At 37.7% G+C, this 21,377-nt stretch overlaps 1 protein-coding gene across 4 annotated transcripts in view; it reads right to left on the reverse strand.

Annotated features, from left to right (window-relative positions):
* The window catches only part of acvr2aa (activin A receptor type 2Aa), a 78,707-nt gene that overhangs the window by 4,384 nt on the left and 52,946 nt on the right, over window positions 1-21,377 (reverse strand). For 2 of the 4 annotated variants that reach the window (XM_056252033.1, XM_056252031.1), the window contains exons 4-10: window positions 19,939-20,093; window positions 13,274-13,297; window positions 5,824-5,967; window positions 5,124-5,267; window positions 4,280-4,425; window positions 3,340-3,454; window positions 2,327-2,465 (exon numbers count right to left, since the gene is read on the reverse strand). In XM_056252033.1, coding sequence (XP_056108008.1) covers window positions 2,327-2,465; window positions 3,340-3,454; window positions 4,280-4,425; window positions 5,124-5,267; window positions 5,824-5,967; window positions 13,274-13,297; window positions 19,939-20,093 — 867 coding nt within the window. The remainder of the gene's footprint in view (window positions 1-2,326; window positions 2,466-3,339; window positions 3,455-4,279; window positions 4,426-5,123; window positions 5,268-5,823; window positions 5,968-13,273; window positions 13,298-19,938; window positions 20,094-21,377) is intronic. The other 2 variants (XM_056252034.1, XM_056252032.1) reach the window with 1 other exon arrangement.

Here is a 21,377-nt window from a genome sequence, read left to right on the forward strand (position 1 = left end):
CGATCAAATGTTTTTCAACCGCGGAAAGAGGTCCATAAAACAGCTGGAGAATAATATGTCACGTAACATTACATTTACCTCAGGAAAGCCATTTACCTTACTGACCCATAGCACGTTAGTTGGACTTAAAAAAAATGCTATAGAGAGGAGTATTTTGCTAAATATGATAACTACCTGTATATTACATATTTATAAAATTTGTACCTATATCATTAAAATATAACATTGTTATTATAAAAAACGCATTATATTTAATTTGAGATGTTATTTTTAACCTTTAATAATAATACCAGCTGACAGGGCTCTGTATGTTTACAGCATTAGGTGAGTTTTTTTTTTTTATGGAGAACAATTAACATAACACATAAAAGCATACCAGTCATTGTACCATGTAAACATTGTGTTGTCACTAAACTTAATAAAATTCTGTTTAGTTACCAAATGTTTTGACAATCACAATACAATTATTGTGATGCAATTTTTTTTTTTTTTTTTTTTTTACACATCCCCCCAATCCCAATCCACCCATTTTATGTTATGTTACGTTATGTTATGTTACATCTTCACAGTTTACAAAGGCAGGGCCTGCCATCTTGTCTTTTTGGTTTGTTGTTTCTGATTGCACTTTAACCCCAAGGGGGAAATCCAGATCAAATCCCAGAAGGGAAAATCAAAACAAAATAAAGTTAAAACTTGTTTTGAACAATTTCTTTGTGATCTGCAGATTGATTTTAAAGAAGGGGGAGAGAAAAAATCGTTTTTTGGGTAGGCCATATCGCCCAGCCCTAAATGAAATATAACATTTATTTGAAAGAATTATTGAGAGGGAAAAAGAGAAAGATACTGTGCGTTTGTGAATTTCCTGCGTCTGTGCAACGTCTCTCTACTAATAGTGAAGCTTTGAGTTTAATTACTTCTAAAACAGCGATGTTACCATAACAGGGTTTCTGCACACTTTTTAAAGTCAAATGTAAGTTTTTAAGACCTTTTTAAGAAAATTAATACTCTGCATTAGGGGTTTGCAATATTGACAAAAATATGTCTCGATATTTTCAAAGTTTTGCTGAGAATAATTAGATAATATTTACTGATTGTGTTTTTGTGCTTGGTGCCATTGCTGGTTTAGGCCTGTTGTTGACAGCTGACTCACAAAGATATTCATATTTGTCATATTCTATGCAGTGGACAGTTCACAGCAGTGACAGAAATTTTTTTTTTTTTATTAAGGGGCAATATTTCCCACCTTAAATTGATTTCCAGGGGCATTTTCACCTATATATGGACATTTGTAGATGTATGCATCACCTTTTATGTCAAATTCTAACATTCAAATTAAATTCTATTAGAATAATAACACAATACCACTGTTACCAGTCAAATTAAATCATTAAATCAAAATCCATCTTTGCAGTGCAGAGGTGACACAGAAGCGGCATCAGAACTGGCATTAATATATTCACACTGCATTTACAATTGCATAAATAAATCTATGAGATGTTTTTTTTTAATTCAATATTTTATATCCAATATCTAATTTTAACGTTCTAATTAAAGGGTACTTTAAATGTGAAACTAAAACCGCCATTAGGTGGCGGCGAGTCACTGTCTTAATAAGTGAGTTGAGTGAGTCATTCATTCAACCGATTTGTTCATTGAATCATTAAATCGATTTGTTCAAAACGCGGATTTCAAAATCATCGCTGTCTGTTGCATTGAGACTGCTACGGTTTCATTTTGAAATTCCCGTCGGTGAAATAAAGGGAAAACAAACAATATTGACAATATTGTTTATAAAATGTAACTCACAATGTTAATTGTTCATTTATAAAATAAATATCACATATGCAATTGTGCACGGGAAAACGGCACTCTTACTGATGTGATATTGTATGATAACAACATAATATGATATAAATATGAGACAAAAACTAATTTGGGAACATACCTATAACTGCACACATTACGCAGAGACAAAAGCGATGTCAGCTCACAGTGCCTCGTACATCGTTAAAACAATGAGACAATACACATCGTACACCACTACGCACATAAAGAGTTTCGCGTGCAGGAGACAGACGTAATGCTGCCGCGAATGTGACGCGATCTCCAATCTCTGTTGTGTGTTTGCATGCTTCAATGAAGGCAGCATGTTAATACAGAATGTGATTAAACTGACTAGAACAACCTGTGCATTACATGGTTTGAATGCACACTTTCCTGCCAAAAAGTATTGAGTATTTAGCAAGACTGTGGTATAATAACTGATACAACTGTAGAGTGTGATGTCAAAACGGTCTTAGAGGAACAGCAGCTCACGCATTCTTACCGTCAGATGCAGTGCAGCGGGCCGCCAGCTCCCACAGCACCAGCCCGACCGCATACATGTCTATCCTGAGGAAAGAGTCTCGCTGGAAGTTGATGGCCCCCTCCAACACCTCCGGGGCCATGTAACGCCTGGTTCCCACCTGAAGCGCACAGAGAGACCACCTTCTGATTAGTACAACAGTAAAAACGGTACATGTAAATGCATACAGTCTCCCTTAATGAGTACAGCGTAAGGGAATTATGCAGCTGCCAGAGCAAATTTTGTATTAAAGTATATGAGAATGTTTTAATGACCTAGATGCTTAAACAGACCTATAATAAAAAAATTCGGTTTACAAAAAAGTCCTTCTACAATCTTTCTGCCAGCACTGCAGTCAATTCAGTCATGGTTTCAAAATGGATGGTCCAGACAGCCTAATAAACACTACTAGTGAATATCTTAAGTTTGTACGTCTTGTAGAACACAATAGGACAAGAAAGTTTTTTTTTTTTTAATTGGATTACTTTTTTTATTTTATTCAATTACTGAATGTTTACCAGAATACTTCAGACTGCTCTTAAAAAGCTGAAAAACCTCAACTAATTAATTAATTTGTATCCATTTTCTATTGTTTTTAAATGTTCTATTTGTTCATTTTATTACCACCTGTTTACTTGAATAATTTCTTGGAAAAACTTCAAGATGTGTTTACTTCATCGAGAAACACCCCTGCTAAATGCCATAGTTATAATTGAATTTGTTATCATTTATATTAACATTTAGATTATAATTTAACTTTTTACATAAAAGAGTGTTCAATTGCATATGTTTTTATTGTGGTATTGATAATGAAATTTCACTGCTCATTCGATATCGACCACTGACATTTTGGTCTATTCTGTCTATTATGTGGACAGCTGAGATGCAGCCTCTGATACACCTCCACAGAATCATATTCATATTTAAACACACTTCACAGAGCCAACCCTCGCACGAAGGGCGGCACTTCAATCAGCACCGGCTCCAACACTTACCTGCCCATGCGTGTCCCCAGCTGACTTCCCTGCCTCAAACTTCAGAGCCAGACCAAAATCAGCTATACAAGCCGTCAGGTTTGTCTTCAGCAGAATGTTCTTGCTCTTAATATCCCTGTGCATGTATAATACAAGTTTAAATATGTAAAAATTGCTTAAATTGATCACAAACAAAGATATTTTTATTACTGCTTCAGCAGTTTGTGTCTATACAATGAAAGTCAATGGGGTCCAAAACAACACTGGACCGCATTGACTTCCACTGTATGGACAAGAAAACAAGAGACTCATTTAAAAAATATATTTTGTGCAAGTCATACAGGTTTGAAACAACATGGGAGACAAGATTTAGACCAAATGTCCACCTTTCAATATATCTAAGAACCACAATGGGTTTTTAGATCGTTCTGTCAGGTCCATTAAGTCAAGAACACACATGACAATAAATGATTAGGAAATTGTATTGAATAAATTGCAATTCAAGTTGATAATTAAAATTTGGCGGTATGGCTCTGTTCAGGGAGTCCTCTGACCTTTCATGAGCACCATGAAATAGCAGAGAGTCAGAGGACAGCAGCAGCATTAGGGAACGCTCACAGTTTAGTACTGGGAGAGCAAAACTATTCCCCCATATGAACAGAGCAGCAACGATGACAGAAAAGCAAATGCCACGTTATACACGACAAGGAGGAGCTGGGGAGGAGGTGGGTTGCAGAGAGCGAGCAGCAAGCAGTTAGGAGCGAACTGAATCTGCTTAAATAGGGCGCCCTGATTTGAGGGTAGTCATTAGAAGCGAGGGGAGATGAACAGCAGATGCGCTGATGCAGCTCAGCTGAGCAGATCGCTGATGAAACCGTGTTGTCGGCCGATGGCGTTAGCAGCATCTTGACTACTTGGCCTGCCAGAACTGATGCTGACGCTCAATTTGTATATTTCTAACCTGTGTGCGATGGCCGGTTTGTGGCCATCTCTGTGTCCTGGGAAGTCAGAGTGCAAGTAAGCCAGTCCTCGAGCCATGGTCTGAGCGATGAGACACAGCTCGTTCCACGTCACCACGTTTGCCTTCAGGTAGTCTGTCAGGGAGCCCTGCACACAGACAGCAGAGACGCTTGGATCAATCATGGCTGTGCTTCAGCCTGCAGTATAAACAACTAAAACCGTTTAACTCGCAATAAAAAGTATAAAATCAGCAATAACACAAAGACTTGACTGCTGATAAAGTAACTCACTTTGAGCACTATTGTAGCACATATTGACTTGATTGAAAAATATTTAATCATCTTTTTATGAAAATGATTTCTTTTGTATAATTGGATCCTACAGGGTATCAACATGACATGTAAACGTTTCTTTTGTAATGAATCTTTTGTCACTTCATTCGTTCTGCCCCTTAAGACCTTCATAACAAAATGTTTTATAGACAGCAAATTTACTACATCAATGGCGTTCAAAAAATAGCCATCCAATGTGATGTATTAATTCTCTTTATCAATTATCACTCTTTTTTTGTCATGTTTATTTGAGTGTTCATCTACTGGGATTGATAATTTCAATGAGCAAAACTCAAGCCTGTAGTCTAAAGTTCAAAGTCTTAATCAAATAAATAAAATACTTTAAATTTCATTAGCAACACTGCAAAAAAATAAATAAATAATATAACGTAATCCCTGCTGATAATGATGGCAGAGAGATTAGTAAACTTTGAGAAAGTAAAACATGGATCTAGAAATGTTCCTCCTTTTAAGTGAAAGCCAATGCTGTCCAGCCCCCATTCAGTTCCAGACCTTTTCATGGTAAGCTGTGATGAGCCACAATTCAATGTCCAGGTTGCTTCCTCTCTTCTCGGCCCCGATGAAATGAAGAACGTTTTCATGCCTCATGCCAGGGAGATTGTAAATGTCATACTCATTCTGCCAAGACAGCTTGTCCTGCGAAAGACAATCACAATCAACTCAGATTACTTAAGTAAGCAGTCATTTACCAGAGCAAATTATTAAATGGGAGATTGATAGATGAAACATGATTTCACCAAACACCAAACTCTAAGCTGTAACTCTAAGAGAGAGACAGCTCCTGTTAGGTGTAAGGAATTTTCATTTCATTTCATTTCATTTCAAGAAATACATATTTATCTTTATATAATTTATGTATTGTGATTTAATTAATGTATATTTAACACTTTTCTATTGGAATAAGTTGTACAAATTTAATTTATTCCTGTGAATTTTCAGCAGTCCTTTCTTCAGTGTCACATCCTTCAGAAATCATTCTAATATGCCCAATTTTTCTCAGATTATTTGATGAACAGACATTTCAAATCCGCATTTATTTGAAATAGAAATGCTTTGTAACAATGTAATGTTTGTGTGCTTCACAGGCTGACACATGGCTCAGCTCCACATTTGGCTGTGTAATTGGTTAAGCAGGTTAGATTAACTCATCAGCTTTAGAAGCTGATTCCCTGGCCTTGGGTCCACGTGGTACCTGAATGGGGAATATCTTCACTGCCACATAGTCATTAAGCAGCTGAGCCTTCCACACACAGCCAAAGCGCCCTCTAGCTTTGATTTCCAACAACTGCAGTGGCTTCTGAACCAGGGTGGGAGACGGCGGCATGGGTCCAGGGTCCTATAAAGACAACAAATAAGGAAGTGTAAGCTATAGGGTTGGTTAAACAGACCATCTGTAGGTGTGATAACTGCTGTAGACTTCATCACTATGGTGACCATCCTCAAACAGCATGTTTCACAGCGACTGATTAGACTGACATCATTAACCACCAAGGTCATTTCAATAAGATGTATGTACAGGGAAGGGCCATTCAAAATGACCTTTACAGATGGACACTGTCCGGAATTCAAACCCTGAAATTAACCCATGACTCTTATCTAAAACATCATCTACGTTTTGTTGATTACTGGTTCCACAGGGGAATTGTGATCCCCACTTTAAAGGAGTTCAGGGTCGGTTCATGCTAGATTTTATTTTCAATTTTATGTACATGCAAACGCAAGAGAATGGGTACACAAGCACATGCAAATAATTTGTCTTCACTAAACCCTGACCTGTGAATTGGCATAGATAAAATCTGTTTGACAAATATAGGACCAAAACTTCCAGATTGAATTCTTGGATTAAAATCAAGCATGGAGGAAACTCTCATTTTGGTAGTTTCAGGTCATGTTTTACATACATTACCATCCGAACGTTTGGGGTCGGTTATATTTTTAAAAATGTTTTAGAAAGTAGTCTCTTATGCACATCAAAACTCAAATTCTTTATACATATTGTAAAAAATAGGTAATATTTTGAAAATGTTTTAAAATACAATTCATTCCTCTTATGGTAAAAGCTAAACCTTTGATCAATTTACTGTGTCCTTCCTGAATAAAAGTATTACTTTATTTCAAAAATAGATACAATCTTACTAACCCTGAACCTTTTAATGTTTGTGTAAGAGAACTGAAGAACACAAGCTACAGTTCAGAAGAGAAACATGAATTTATAGTTCTAAAGCCAGTAATCACCAATACATTTTTAATCGAATCGTGACCCCAAGAATTTTTTATCGAATTGTGAGATTCCAAAAGATTCCCAGCCCAACTATTGTGCCAGATACCTTATATGAAATAACACATGAAAATAATACTAGCTGACTGTGGTGATGTGGTGGGGTAAAGGTGGACCCATGTCATGCAGCTGAGCTGCATAAAGCTTTGACGGAAGGGGCTTATGGGAGTTGAAGTTCAGAGCTTGTTAAACATAATCCACAGCTTCTGTAAGTGGACCACAGATGTGATAATCAGCTGACCTAGTTTGTGGGTGCTGTGAAATGCACTGGCATGCCATTACACCTAGAAGGATAGAACCTTTCTGAATATGCCTTATGCAGGCAGAGACCATTTAGCAGTTCATCTAAATGCATGAGTGTGCGCTGTCTACACCCGACATGACCTTTTCTGACCAATTATCCTTTGTCAGCAAAACACAATAGGCTGTTTCCCGCTTATCAAATAAACTAATCCCAGTTATTCAAGTGAATCAGTGTAGGAAAGCAATATAGATGGCATCTGTAGGCACGAACCCAAACCCTGCCGCTGTGCTGGCTGAGCCTGCCATACTGCTCACCTAATTCTCAACAAATTTCACACTGAAAATAAGTAAATAAAATATTTAGCTAAATATACATATAAAGACAATACATTTAAAAACAATAACAAAACATAACTGATTAAATAATATAAATTTTCACTGACATAAATATAATTTTACTGTAAGATATACATATATATAAAAGTGTATATCTTTTTTTTTTTTAGCAATGATTATTGTCGCAATAACTTAATATCGCAATGCAAACATAGCCTACAGCCTCAATTTTCTTTAAGCAAATATAAGCTAAATTTAATTTTGTATTTTTTTTTTTAATACTAGGAATAAAAATGACCCAGGTACATTCTTTACAGGTCATCAGAACAACCTACTTCTCAGTAGCCACTTTTCCACTGTCTGGCGAGTGCGAGCCAGGGCTTTCAACGGGCCGGGCTGGGCTAATAGCTAGTAGCACCAAGCCCAAAACCACGCTGCGTTTCTACCGTCAGCTCCGCAGCGCTTCACTAAAACCCGCCCATAACACGCCTCTCTGGAAGAACGTCACACACACCCATCATTTCACCAACAAATGGACGTTTTATCAGAAAACTAATCAGAAAGAAATCACTGGAAACTAGCGAGATTGCAAAACGAACATGATAAAAGCGACCGTTTGTTGGCATTTTTGTTTACTTAAAGATTTAAAACCAAGCATCGATGTTTTACCACAGTTTTACAATAATAAGTGATACATTGACCATAAGGAATTAATTTGCCAAGATTGCACATTAGTCACAAAGAAATAAAGTGGTATTTACCGTTATCACAAAAGAAAGAGGACACACGTACTTAGTCGCGTCTCTTTCTGTTTATTTGTAGTCACAGGACAGTATGTTTACATCACATTCAGAAAGAATGATAATTTCTACAAATTTTCCACCAAAAATATGACCTGAGGAGCTTTAGCACTCTCTCCAGTGACAGTCGCAATACAGTTATATTTTCAGTCAGAGAAACAGAGGAATCTCCTGAAAAAAAGGAGTTGCTTTATGTTATGACATATATGGAGCTAAATATGGATCAGAGAGTCCGGTATAAAGAGACGAGACGTACTGACAGATAAAAAAAAATACACGATTGTGATAGCCTATATGATATGTCTTGATTTCTTCAAGCGGTTGTATTTACCATGTTTACAAAGGTAATTGTTAGTGTGCATAGTCTTTTGCATTGCATCTAAATATTTCTGCCTTATACGGTGATCAGAATCCACATCGGATCACAAACAGAAGTTATTTCAAACACTCGCTGCTGTCTGAAAGTGAGTTTTGAGCTAAAATGATTTTAAAAGTCTTTAACGCTGATGTTAGCTGGTATATGAAATCATCTGCGGCACTGCCGTCTCCTGACTCAGGCAAACTCGCCCCTGTTCATGACCCCTCCTCAAGCCCGAACTGGCCCGCTTTGGACCAAGGTATTCAGCGGGCCAAAAAACCCTGACCATTGGCCCCGACGAGGGCCGATCAAGCTCCAGAAGTGACAGTGGCCCGTCAGTGGAAACATGGCTAGTGTTAGTCTTAAGTGGTTGAAGGGAAAAAACCCAGCTTTATTTGGCCTCCCTTAGAAACAAATCACATTTCAGCAGGTGCTCTGTGGACAGCCTTTCTTCATCCTACCTACTTATTGAGTATTTGTTTCTAAGGGAGGCCAAATAAAGCTGTTTTTTTTCCCTTCAACCACTTAAGACTAACCCTGACCATTGGCCCCGACGAGGGCCGATCAAGCTCCAGAAGTGACAGTGGCCCGTCAGTGGAAACATGGCTAGTGTTAGTCTTAAGTGGTTGAAGGGAAAAAAAAACAGCTTTATTTGGCCTCCCTTAGAAACAAATACTCAATAAGTAGGTAGGATGAAGAAAGGCTGTCCACAGAGCACCTGCTGAAATGTGATTTGGAGTTCAGGCAAAAGTAGGACAAATGGAGAACAGGCATGTTTTTGGCACCGATTGTTCTGAACCGAGACTCCTTAGCATATGGATCTGGGTTGTTAACTAACTTTTTTCCAAGTCCTCAAGGAAACAAATGCCGAAGAAAAGTACATCACATGACTGTGGGTGGGAGGAGACTAGGTTAAAGAACAGAACATCCATCATGCAGAGAAGAAAACAAAAAACTGTCAGGACGCAGGCGAGAAAGCGAATACTTCTGAGATGGCAATGCTTTGCTTTTACACAAAACGAGAGAGCTGACAAGTAATGAGGGAGGATGGAGGTAAGGGAGGGACTGAGCTCCTGAGGGGGACGCAACCCTCACCCTGACCTCACACACTTACACCCACACAGGTCAGGGTCATGTTTACTTTTCCATTTGCCCAAACGTCAGTCACTAAACAGACACCACTCATAAACATGATGACAATAAGTCTTATGGGAAGTGTCTGCCCCTGGGGCAGCAGACGTGGATGGAGGCAAAGGCTGACATTTTTAATGCATTCCTTTTCCAAAATAGAGTAAAAGAAAGAACAACACAGGTAATTTAAGAGGGCTATCCATCTACCCAGATGCCTGTGGCAGATATAGTATTTCAGTGAGCAGGTTACTGGAGTTGTTTGTGTTGTTCAAAGTCTGAAAATAAAGAGACCAGTGGAAAAAGCCCAACGGACATTTGTTGAACGGGTGAAGCATTCATACATGTATTAAGTCTCATAGTGACCACAGATGTCCCTAATTCTTATATCTTAAGCACCCTATACTTTGCACAACTGGTTTTAAAAAAGATAACTTAAGCAATACGTTTTTAGATATATTTCTTTCTCATTTGCTTTCTTATTTTATACACATACATTCTGTAAAAATTCGATCAGTCAGTTTGTTTTTGCATTCAGCCCACAAGGACAGCACACAGAAACACTTGCCTTCATTATTTTGTGGTACATCACATTCTCATCACATTCAATTCAGATGTATTAGCTGATTGAAACATTTTTTTTTTTGATTGTTACATTTTTGTCGATGCATGTCTGAATAGTTTTAATAGATTAAATTAATCTGATGCAAATAATGTTTTTATTGCACTCAAAGCTTTAAGCATTGTTATTAAGTCTACTGTAAATTTTCTGTGTGGTAAAAATAATTGGATTTCTATAACAAAAAAAGCCTCCCCATAAGGTCCATGACTGTTTACCAAGACTACACTTTTTGAAGAAAGCAAGTGCATTTGGGGGCTTTTGATCTCTTGTGAATTATTTACATACAGTTGTTCATTTGGAAGACCAAAGCAATACACAGCGGTTTGCTGTAACAAATGGAAGCGTAAGCAGCACATACTGTATACAATGTAATTCAAAGCAAAATCCTTACAGAACTAAATAGACATCTAAGTGCCAGAGTGCATCTTATCAGCTCTGACACAAGGATGGATAAAAGCATCAATGTGATGTTTTGTAATAAATCTTCAGAATGGATTAAATCTGTGCAGCAACTGAGCAACAATTTTTGGCTCCACACACACTGAATGACTAGGCCTAGTTCTTTACTTGTTCTTGGACTGCCCAACATTGCTGTTTAACCACCTTCTGGGAATACAAAGTGATTAAAAAAGTTTTAAAAGGGCAATATCTTATATTTTTGCAGCATTTTATTCCCCCCCTGAGGCCCACTTATAATGTTAATCAATGTTTCCTGGACCAAAATTTAAATATTCTGGTCATATTCAGTTTTCATACCATTTTAAACTTTCTGGCCCTAGGAATAAAACAGACTGCTTTTGCCGTTAGGGTGACATAGAAAATGATAAATATAATCTAAAAAAACATAATATAATCTATTTAATCTACACTCACCGGCCACTTAATTAGGTACCCCATGCTAGTAACGGGTTGGACCCCCTTTTGCCTTCAGAACTGCCTCAATTCTTCGTGGCATAGATTCAACAAGGTGCTGGAAGCATTCCTCAGGGAGTTTGGTCCATATTGACATGATGGCATCACACAGTTGCCGCAGATTTGTCGGCTGCACATCCATGATGCGAATCTCCCGTTCCACCACATCCCAAAGATGCTCTATTGGGTTGAGATCTGGTGACTGTGGAGGCCATTTTAGTACAGTGAACTCATTGTCATGTTCAAGAAACCAATTTGAAATGATTAGAGCTTTGTGACATGGTGGAAGTAGCCATCAGAGGATGGGTACATGGTGGCCATAAAGGGATGGACATGGTCAGAAACAATGCTCAGGTAGGCCGTGGCATTTAAACGATGCCCAATTGGCACTAAGGGGCCTAAAGTGTGCCAGGAAAACATCCCCCACACCATTACACCACCACCACCAGCCTGCACAGTGGTAACAAGGCATGATGGTTCCATGTTCTCATTCTGTTTACGCCAAATTCTGACTCTAACATCTGAATGTCTCAACAGAAATCGAGACTCATCAGACCAGGCAACATTTTTCCAGTCCTCAACTGGTCAATTTTGGTGAGCTCTTGCAAATTGTAGCCTCTTTTTCCTATTTGTAGTGGAGATGAGTGGTACCCGGTGGAGTCTTCTGCTGTTGTAGCCCATCCGCCTCAAGGTTGTGCGTGTTGTGGCTTCACAAATGCTTTGCTGCATACCTCGGTTGTAACGAGTGGTTATTTCAGTCACTGTTGCCCTTCTATCAGCTCGAACCAGTCTGGCCATTCTCCTCTGACCTCTGGCATCAACAAGGCATTTCCGCCCACAGAACTGCCGCTCACTGGATGTTTTTTCTTTTTCGGACCATTCTCTGTAAACCCTAGAGATGGTTGTGCGTGAAAATCCCAGTAGATTAGCAGTTTCTGAAATACTCAGACCAGCCCTTCTGGCACCAACAATCATGCCACGTTCAAAGTCACTCAAATCAACTTTCTTCCCCATACTGATGCTCGGTTTGAACTGCAGGAGATTGTCTTGACCATGTCTACATGCCTAAATGCACTGAGTTGCCGCCATGTGATTGGCTGCTTAGAAATTAAGTGTTAACGAGCAGTTGGACAGGTGTACCTAATAAAGTGCCGGTGAGTGTATATAATCACTATACTGCTGCATTTCTTGCTGGGAGGGGGAAAAAAAATCCAGTTTTACATAACATGACCCTTATAAAACTAGCAAGGCATTTTTAATATTTTGCCGTTTAGGATTTATTTAGCTCATGGACGAACATCTGTCATGAAGCACATTCATACAAAAGTAAATAAAGCTCAGGACTCATTAGGGAATAATCTTGGTTCATTCCAGTTTTTAAGAGTTTTGCCTCTCTGGCAAAAACTACCACACAGATTGGCAAACGAGTGTTGCACAGGGCCACAGCTTCATATCCATTAAACAACAGATTTTTCATGTGCAATTTGTGTGCTGAAAGAGAGAATGTCCAAGGAGTGACGCTGATGCAACATGACAGTTTGCTATGAATCTTTCAATATGACTGCAAATGTTTCATATGTTAAGTACAATAAAAACACTTTAAGCTGTTCCCCATTCCCACATTCATAACATTCATCTTTGCATACATTTGCTGCATGCTTGGAGACGTGCATTCATCAATCTCAGTATTGCCGTTTTACCATGCACCTAAATCAAGGGATCTCTGCCTGAATCCCCTGAATCAGAGGGGATTTCGTTTTTGTTATCCGTGCACTGAAATTCAGGACATCACAGATTGATGAGGCAATGTGCAGGGATAAACGCAAAATAAAACCAGTGGGATATTATAGGAAAATGTGCTAACGAAAACAAAGGGGTGCTTTTGATAGCAATGAAAAAAAGGTTTAAAATGAGGTTCCAACATAACCTTGAAAAAAAAAGATGAATGAATCAGGCTTCTCTTACCTCTATCATTATATGAAAGGCGTGCTAGTTGAGGAAGGAAAGAGGAAATCAAGCGTTAGTTTTAGTTTAACGTATATGAGATGGGGAATTTCAGGGTTTCTGGAAGAACGAGTAAATCTGTTTCACTATTTCAGTAGGAACTTTTACTTGCAGGCCAACACAACATATTTCTACAGGTTAACCCAATTTTGTCTGTCCAAAATATTTTAGATTTATGTCAAGCCAAAAGATAGGAATAGGATTTTATTATAGTCTAAAATTCATAAAAATGAGTTGTTTTTTTTAAAATACTTTCTTCTTTCTTTTGCTACTTTAATGTGCAGAAACTAAAAGTAAGCTATTCAGAGGTTGAATTGTCCGAAAACGGGCCAACAAAGCTACACTGACTGAACCAATGTCTTATGTTTGGGATGGGACAATCTGTTTGTCCAACCAATGATTTTGGGATTTTGTATTTTTGCAATTCTGTTTGATGCAGCTTGTGCTGCAAAAAGCACATATTTCATCTTTAAGATGAAAAAGAAATATACTGGTTCAGGCGAGGGCCTCAAGTAGATATTCTGATTAAAAATCTTGCCTTATGTAGAATAATTTCTGGCTTGTGTGCAATTTTAACTTTATATAAGTGAATATAACTGGAAAGAATGAACATTCTGCCCCAAGTACACCACTCAACAGTTGCTGCTTGCACCTGAGGCCAAATCTGCATGTTACAGCAACTGCCAGACTTCCACAAGATACTGAGAGACTTCTCCAAATAAAACGGAAAACTAGGAAAGTTTCAGAATCTCAAAAAAGAAAACACCAAAGATATAGTTTAAAGAAAATGGGGGATGAATCGTTGTTCAGTGAGTACAACATATCTCCCTGCATTCTCATTCAGACTTAATATTGTACCATACTCTTCTCAAAACAACCAACACTTAGCACAAATTTTTGTGCAGGACTTTTTGTGAAACTTAGAAAATTATAGAGAATATGGTGTTTTCAGAGTCATAACGCAACAGCTCCCTATCCATACCAAATAATAATTTTTAAAAAGCTGTATATATATGACAATATAACAATGGCGATTTAGATGAGGACAGAAGTGGCACATGTAAAATATTATTTACTGCCATAAACAACAACAAAATAAGTTTGTAGAACTGAGCATTGTAATGCACAAGAGCTAAAACCTGAATATAAAGAAATGGAACCAAGGCAATGAGTTGCACATGAATGCAGGAGCTGACCTCATGGCTTTAAACACTGCACTATGCGTGCAGTTGCCTGAATCTCCGTTCTTTCCTGAAACAAGAAATTCCCTTCCTCACCATGAAGCCAAGCACTTAATGCGGTTAAAGCACACTGTGCTCTCTCTCTTGAGGGGCATGTTGGGTCTTGGGCCCTTGTAAGAAAACTGTTAAATAAGCGTCTCTCTGCCTTCTAAATGGTACGAGACTCTAAAGTGGAGGCTGGGGGCCAAATGCTTCAAACGAAGAGATTATTTTTAACTACATGCTTTAAAATGGCCTGAGAATTGATGAAGGAATGTTTCAGAGCTATTCAAAACAATGTTGATGACAACTAATAAGGGCATCATAAAATGATTCTCATTTATGTTGATGCATACAGCATGCATTACATCCAATGTAAATGCATACAGCAACCACCATCAGGCTACCATACAAATTTAAAGATGGACCCATTTAAATTTAAATAAAGATTTACAGTGCATTTAGGAGTTTCAGTGTAGATGTTTATAGAGATAATATCAGTGAGTGAATGAACTGACCAAGTTACAGGGAGACAAGAGAGAAGTCTTTAACCAAACATATGTAAATATAAGTAACACAAGATTTGCCTGACTATATATTTAAAACATTGTGAAAGTTAAGCTCAAAGCTTTGTTTAAAACTCTAAAAAGGAGGGATGCTGCGATCGATCGGCTGCAAATCGGTATTGGCTGATAATCACATTCTACGACTCGATTGGTAGTCACTAAATTTGTCCGATCTTACAAACCGACCCCAATTTGAATTTGTAAAACACGCGATGACGTCAAACTTCAGTGCCGCAGTCACCTGTCATGTTGACAGCCTGCAATTGTTCAGTTTTAAAGTCTTGTAGGCTCTTTAATAAGCCAAAGTATCCTAAAATGGATAGTGTTTTGCGTAAGCTCTGTTTTTTAAAGGCCTATTAAAAGGTTCACTGTAAAATAAATATCGAGATCAGTATCGGCCGATCAAGATGACAAGAAATCGGTAGTCGATAGGGATGCACGATGATATCGGGACAACATTGGTATCGGCCGATAAAAGCTTAAAATGACCATTATCGGCACTGGCCGATATGAATATTACTGCCGATGAGCCTTGCCGATAGGGTGGCCTGTTTCCTATCCGCACGTGATGACCGTGAACAAAGCATGAGCGCCAGCAACTTAAACTTCCAACTAGGGGTGTGCGATAATCACGGTTTTTGATCGTGGATGATTAAAATATCTCTCCACGATCTGCTTTTGAAGAAAAATCATAGTGTTGTGCATTCTATCAGTTCAATTCTGGCGCCTTCATCTCAACATACTGTACAATGCGACGCACATTCACATCATCACATCACATGTAAACGCAGAGGTAGAGTTACACTCACGGGACACTGCAATTCACAAAAGTTCATTATTTGCATGTGCGTCAAAGTCTTGCTAGTTGTCATTCACGTGCTGATGCGCTGTTCTAACATCCGCTTTTCTGAGCGCGTTACACCCGACGCTCACAGGAACCAAAAGCCTGTCACAGCGCCTGTATACTGGACTAGTCTTATTGCGCTGATACGGTCAAATACACACAAGGTTTACATAAAGTTGGTTATGTCTAAAGTGAAAGCAAACAGAAAAAATCTGCTTGTCAAATGCGTGTATATTAGACGCGTCGCGTGCAGTTCTTAAAGAGACAGTAATAATATGCTGCCGCTTGTCCTTAAAGAGATACTGCACCCAGAAATAAAAAATCTGTCATTATTTACTCACTCTAATGTTGTTCCAAACCGGTATTCATTTCTTTCTTGTGCTTAAATATACTATGGAAGTCACTGGAGTACAGCAACTGTTTGGTTAGCCACATTCTTCCAAATAACTTTTATTTTCAACAGATTTTCAAAGAAACTTGAGAGAGTAAATGATGACAATTAACATTTTTGGGAGAACTATTCCTTTAATGTTAATAAAACAACAAAACACAGAGGAAATCACTCACTGCTCTTGACTGAGAACATTAATAGAAGCTTTAATAAGGTTTTTTTGCACTTAAAAAAAAAATACAAATATATCGGTATCGGGCAAAATAAGTTTGAAAATATCGGCCAAAATCCAATATCGTGCATCCCTAGTAGTCGATATCAGTATCGACAGCAAAAATTTTAATCGGTGCATCCCAACTAGAAAGTAGGGATGCACGATGATATCGGGACAACATCGGTATCGGCCGATAAAAGCTTAAAATGACCATCATCGGCATTGGCCGATATGAATATTTCTGCCGATGAGCCTTGCCGATAGGGTGGCGTGTTTCCTATGCGCACGTGACGACCGTGAACGAAGCATGAGCGCCAGCAACTTAAACTTCCAACTAGGGGTGTGCGTCTCACGGTTTTTGATCGTGGACGATTAAAATGTCTCCACGATCTGCTTTTGAAGAAAAATCATAGTATCGTGCATTCTATCAGTTCAATTCCGGCGCCTTCATCTCAACATACTGTACAACGCGACGTACATTCACATCACATCACATGTAAACGCAGAGGTAGAGTTACACTCACGGGACACTGCAATTCACAAAAGTTCATTGTTTGCATGTGCGTCAAAGTCTTGCTAGTTAAACATGTCATTCACGTGCTGATGCGCTGTTCTAACATCCGCTTTTCTGAGCGCGTTACACCTGACGCTCACAGGAACTAAAAGCCTGTCACAGAGTCTGCATACTGGACTAATCTTTCGAGTCTTATTGTGCTGATACTGTCAAATACACACAAGGTTTACATAAACAAAGTTGGTTATGTCTAAAGTGAAAGCAAACAGAGAAAATCTGCTTGTCAAATGCGTGTATATTAGACGCGTCGCGTGCAGTTCTTAAAGAGACAGTAAAAATATTCTGCCGCTTGTCTTTAAAGAGATACTGCACCCAGAAATAAAAATTCTGTCATTATTTACTCACTCTAATGTTGTTTCAAACCTGGATTCATTTCTTTCTTGTGCTTAAATATACTATGGAAGTCACTGAAGTACAGCAACTGTTTGGTTAGCCACATTCTTCCAAATAACTTTTATAATTTCAACAGAAGAAAGAAACTTGAGAGAGTAAATGATGACAATTTAAATTTTTGGGAGAACTATCCCGTTAATGTTAATAAAACAACAAAACACAAAGAGGAAATCACTCACTGCTCTTGACTGAGAACATTAATAAGAAGCTTTAATAAGCTTTTTTTGCACTTACAATGGTCAAAAATACATATATATCGGTATCGGCATCGGGCAAAATTAGTTTGAAAATATCGGCATATCGAATATCGGCCAAAATCCTATATCGTGCATCCCTACTAGAAAGGGAGGTTGTAGCAGCAATATACAAAATACAATGCACAATGTTATTTATCAACAGAAACTGAGCAAGGTAATGTAAGGTAATGATTTCATCACTGAAAATAAATATAACTTTAAAGCCTTTTTCTGCACTCACTTTTCATTACAAACAGTGACAGCGTTGAGGCTTTAGACACAATTCTGGAGGAAATGATCAATCAAAACAAAAATTAAATTAATATACTACCATTCAAAAATGTGGAGTAAGATTTATTTACTCACAAAGGCTGCATTTATTTCATCAAACATAAGTTAAAATTTAAATATTGTGAAATAATATTTCAAAATAAAATACCTGTTATCTATTTTAATTTAGTTTAAAAAGTAATTTATTCCTTTGATTGATCAACATTTTATTAAATGTTGTGGGCCGAACCCCGCCCACAACATTTGAGGATGGGAAGTTCGGTCTGGACTTGATCCGTTGAGAAGCAAGTATGCCCAAACCAGAGCTGTTTGGACCAATCAAATTGTCAGGGCGGGCTTTATACGATGATGGACAGCTGATCACCAGTAACGTAATCATCCACGTCACCAAAGAGCGCTTGGGTTGAATTCGTTTATAACAAAGAATGGCTGCCGCTGGAGAATTGAGATGTGTAGATTCAGCCATCGCATCTGTTATAGAAGATGTAGACAGCGCATTAATTTTAAAAGAGGAACAGAGAACCGCGATCAAGGCATTTGTAGACCGGAAATATGTTTTTGCCGTCCTTCCTACGGGATTCGGTCTATCCAATTGAGTGCAGAGGCATTTTTTTCCTGGTTCGGTTGAAACACGCCCCATAATCACAGCCCAATGGGGCAGAATCAGACTCACATTCTGACTAGAATCTGAGTATGACGACGTCAGGCAACAGTGTCACATGAATTCTTCAGAAATCATAAGCTCAATACTTTCAGGTTTTGTTCATGAATAGAATGTTTAAAAGAACAGCATTTATTTAAAATAGAAATCCTTTGTAACAATGTAAAATGTTTAATGTGTCCTTTCTTTAAACAAAAAAAATATATTACTGACCCTAAACCTTTAAACGGAAGTGTAAATAAATAAATACGCAATAAAACTTTCTTCGCCTCCAAAACGATTTTCTTTTTCAGCTGACATCACCAAGCCTTATTTTCAAACACATTCCCAACCACCTGTCATATACAGACTGCTTTTCACAATCCAATTAAGAATTAAATTCCAACAATTTTAGTAGTTACAGAAAGGTTACGTTAAGAATATACCATTATGGAAGTTGCAAACACAGTTTTATATTGACTAAGTGTTGTAATAGTCCCCGAAGACTTCTGCCTGCTGCATTAAGAACTAATAAAGCTTCCAACAAATCAAAAACAAGTTTGGGCTGATTATGATATTTGATATCAGCAGTACTGTGGGGATGGTTTATCTGTCAGATCTGACCTACATAACACTGAAACTCAATCGGGGAATTCCAAATGCTCACCTGACTCAAAGGTAACCCTTTGTGCTACCATACGGTCCCATATATCATCCCAGCACACGCTTGTAAATGCATCTATTCTGACCTGCCAAAGATGTCCTACAAGTGAGGATTTTTTCCCCACGGGCCCAGTAGTGCAGATTTTCACTTCACTGAATCTATAAAGCTCCATTGTGTAGTTCAGAAGTAGATGTGAATCTTAACACTAGTCACACACAGGGGGTAAAGGTCACCTGATTGCTCATGTCTTGTGTTATGTCATTTTTGTTTATTGTAAGAGAAGAGGGCATCGAAACACAACAGTGTCCTGACAAATCTCGTTTGATTTCAGCTGACAGTGAGTTTGAGCTTGAGCTAGTGTGACATTGAGCACATTAGATCCCTGAATTCACTGTCATTCACATCAACAGGAGGTTCTGCCCAGGGGAAATAACAGCTCCCCAAAGCACAGTTTCTAGTGATATGAAGATGTCCTGATACACCGAAACTCTCACACACACACACACACACACACACTGAAATGAGACTTTTATTCTCATTTTACTAAAAGTGAATAAAAATACATGCATTATATACGAAAAGTATCAGGTTACCTGGGTAGGCACCAGAACAGGTGGATACGCCAGCTTGTGATGCCGATACATCCAGAAGGACAGCAGGACAATGGCAGCGATGCCCATGATGGGCACGATGGAGTACAGGAGGGTGCTGAACAGTGGTGGCTTTTGGGTGAAGGGGTTGGATGTTGCTGGGGAGATAAAAATAACGAGAGACATCAGTACCAATCAATACTTTTTATGTACTTTTAATGTACTCTACCATTCAAAAGTTTGGGGTCTGTAATTTAAAAAACAATGTTTTTCAAAGAAGTCTCTTATGCTCACCAAGACTGCATTTATTTGATCTAAAAACAGTAAAAACAGTATTAGAGTTTAAAATAATCATTTTCTATTTTATTACATTTTAAAATGTAATTAATTCCTGAGATGGCAAAGCTGAATCCGCAGCCGTTACTCCAGTCTTCAGTGTCACATGATCCTTTAGAAATCATTCTAATATGCTGATTTGGTGCTCAAGAAACATTTCTTATTATCAATGTTGAAAACAGTAGTGCAGCTTATTATTTTTACAGATGACCATGATACAAACAAAAAAAAATTCAGGATTCTTTGATGAATAAAAAGTCAAAAGAGGTTCAAAAGTCTTTACTGTCACCTTTGATCAATTTAATCCTTGTCCTTGCTGAAAAAGTATACATAGAAAAATAAATAAAACAAATATGACCTTACTGACCACAAACTTTTGAACAATAGTGTAATCTGTGACCAAAATATTACTAATTAGGAAATGACTATTCACACATTCTGTCATGAGCTCCATTTACTTTAGTCCTTTAGCAGACGTTTTAGCCATTGTGACTTACAAAATCAATCACAAAATTACAAAAATAATAAAAAATATGAAACATAAAAAATTCTCAAGACCCCTGTGTTTGATTCAATGTGCTTGTGTAAAGGCCTCCTTACATACAAATATGGTTACACTTTATTTTAAGGTGACCTTGTTACAGTGTAATTAAACATTTCATTACTGATGAATATTAATTAACAACATATACTTAATATAGGGTTAGGGTTAGGATTATGTTTGGTTTAGGGTTAGATGCATTTGGTTATGCAAAAATTACAGTTATTATTGCTATATAAACTACATGTAGCAATAATAACTGTAATTATTATTATAATAATAAAATATTATTATTATTATTATAAAATGTATAATAATTATTATAAATCATTATTATAATTAATTATTATAAAAAAACAATTATTATTGTTTTACAGTGTATAACAAGGACACTGTAAAATAAAGTGTGACCACTAGGGATGCTCCAATCAGGATTTTTGCAGCCGATACCGATTACTGATCTTTTTGTCATCATGATCGACCGATACAGATCCCAATCATTTAAGCTTTATATAAGTAATAATTAAAGGTGCAGTGTGTAGATTTTAGCAGCATCTAGCGGTTC

The sequence above is a fragment of the Rhinichthys klamathensis genome, unplaced genomic scaffold (assembly GCF_029890125.1).
Source record: "Rhinichthys klamathensis goyatoka isolate OS25496 unplaced genomic scaffold, OSU_Roscu_1.1 h1tg000090l_1, whole genome shotgun sequence".
Classification (NCBI taxonomy): Eukaryota; Metazoa; Chordata; class Actinopteri; order Cypriniformes; family Leuciscidae; genus Rhinichthys; species Rhinichthys klamathensis.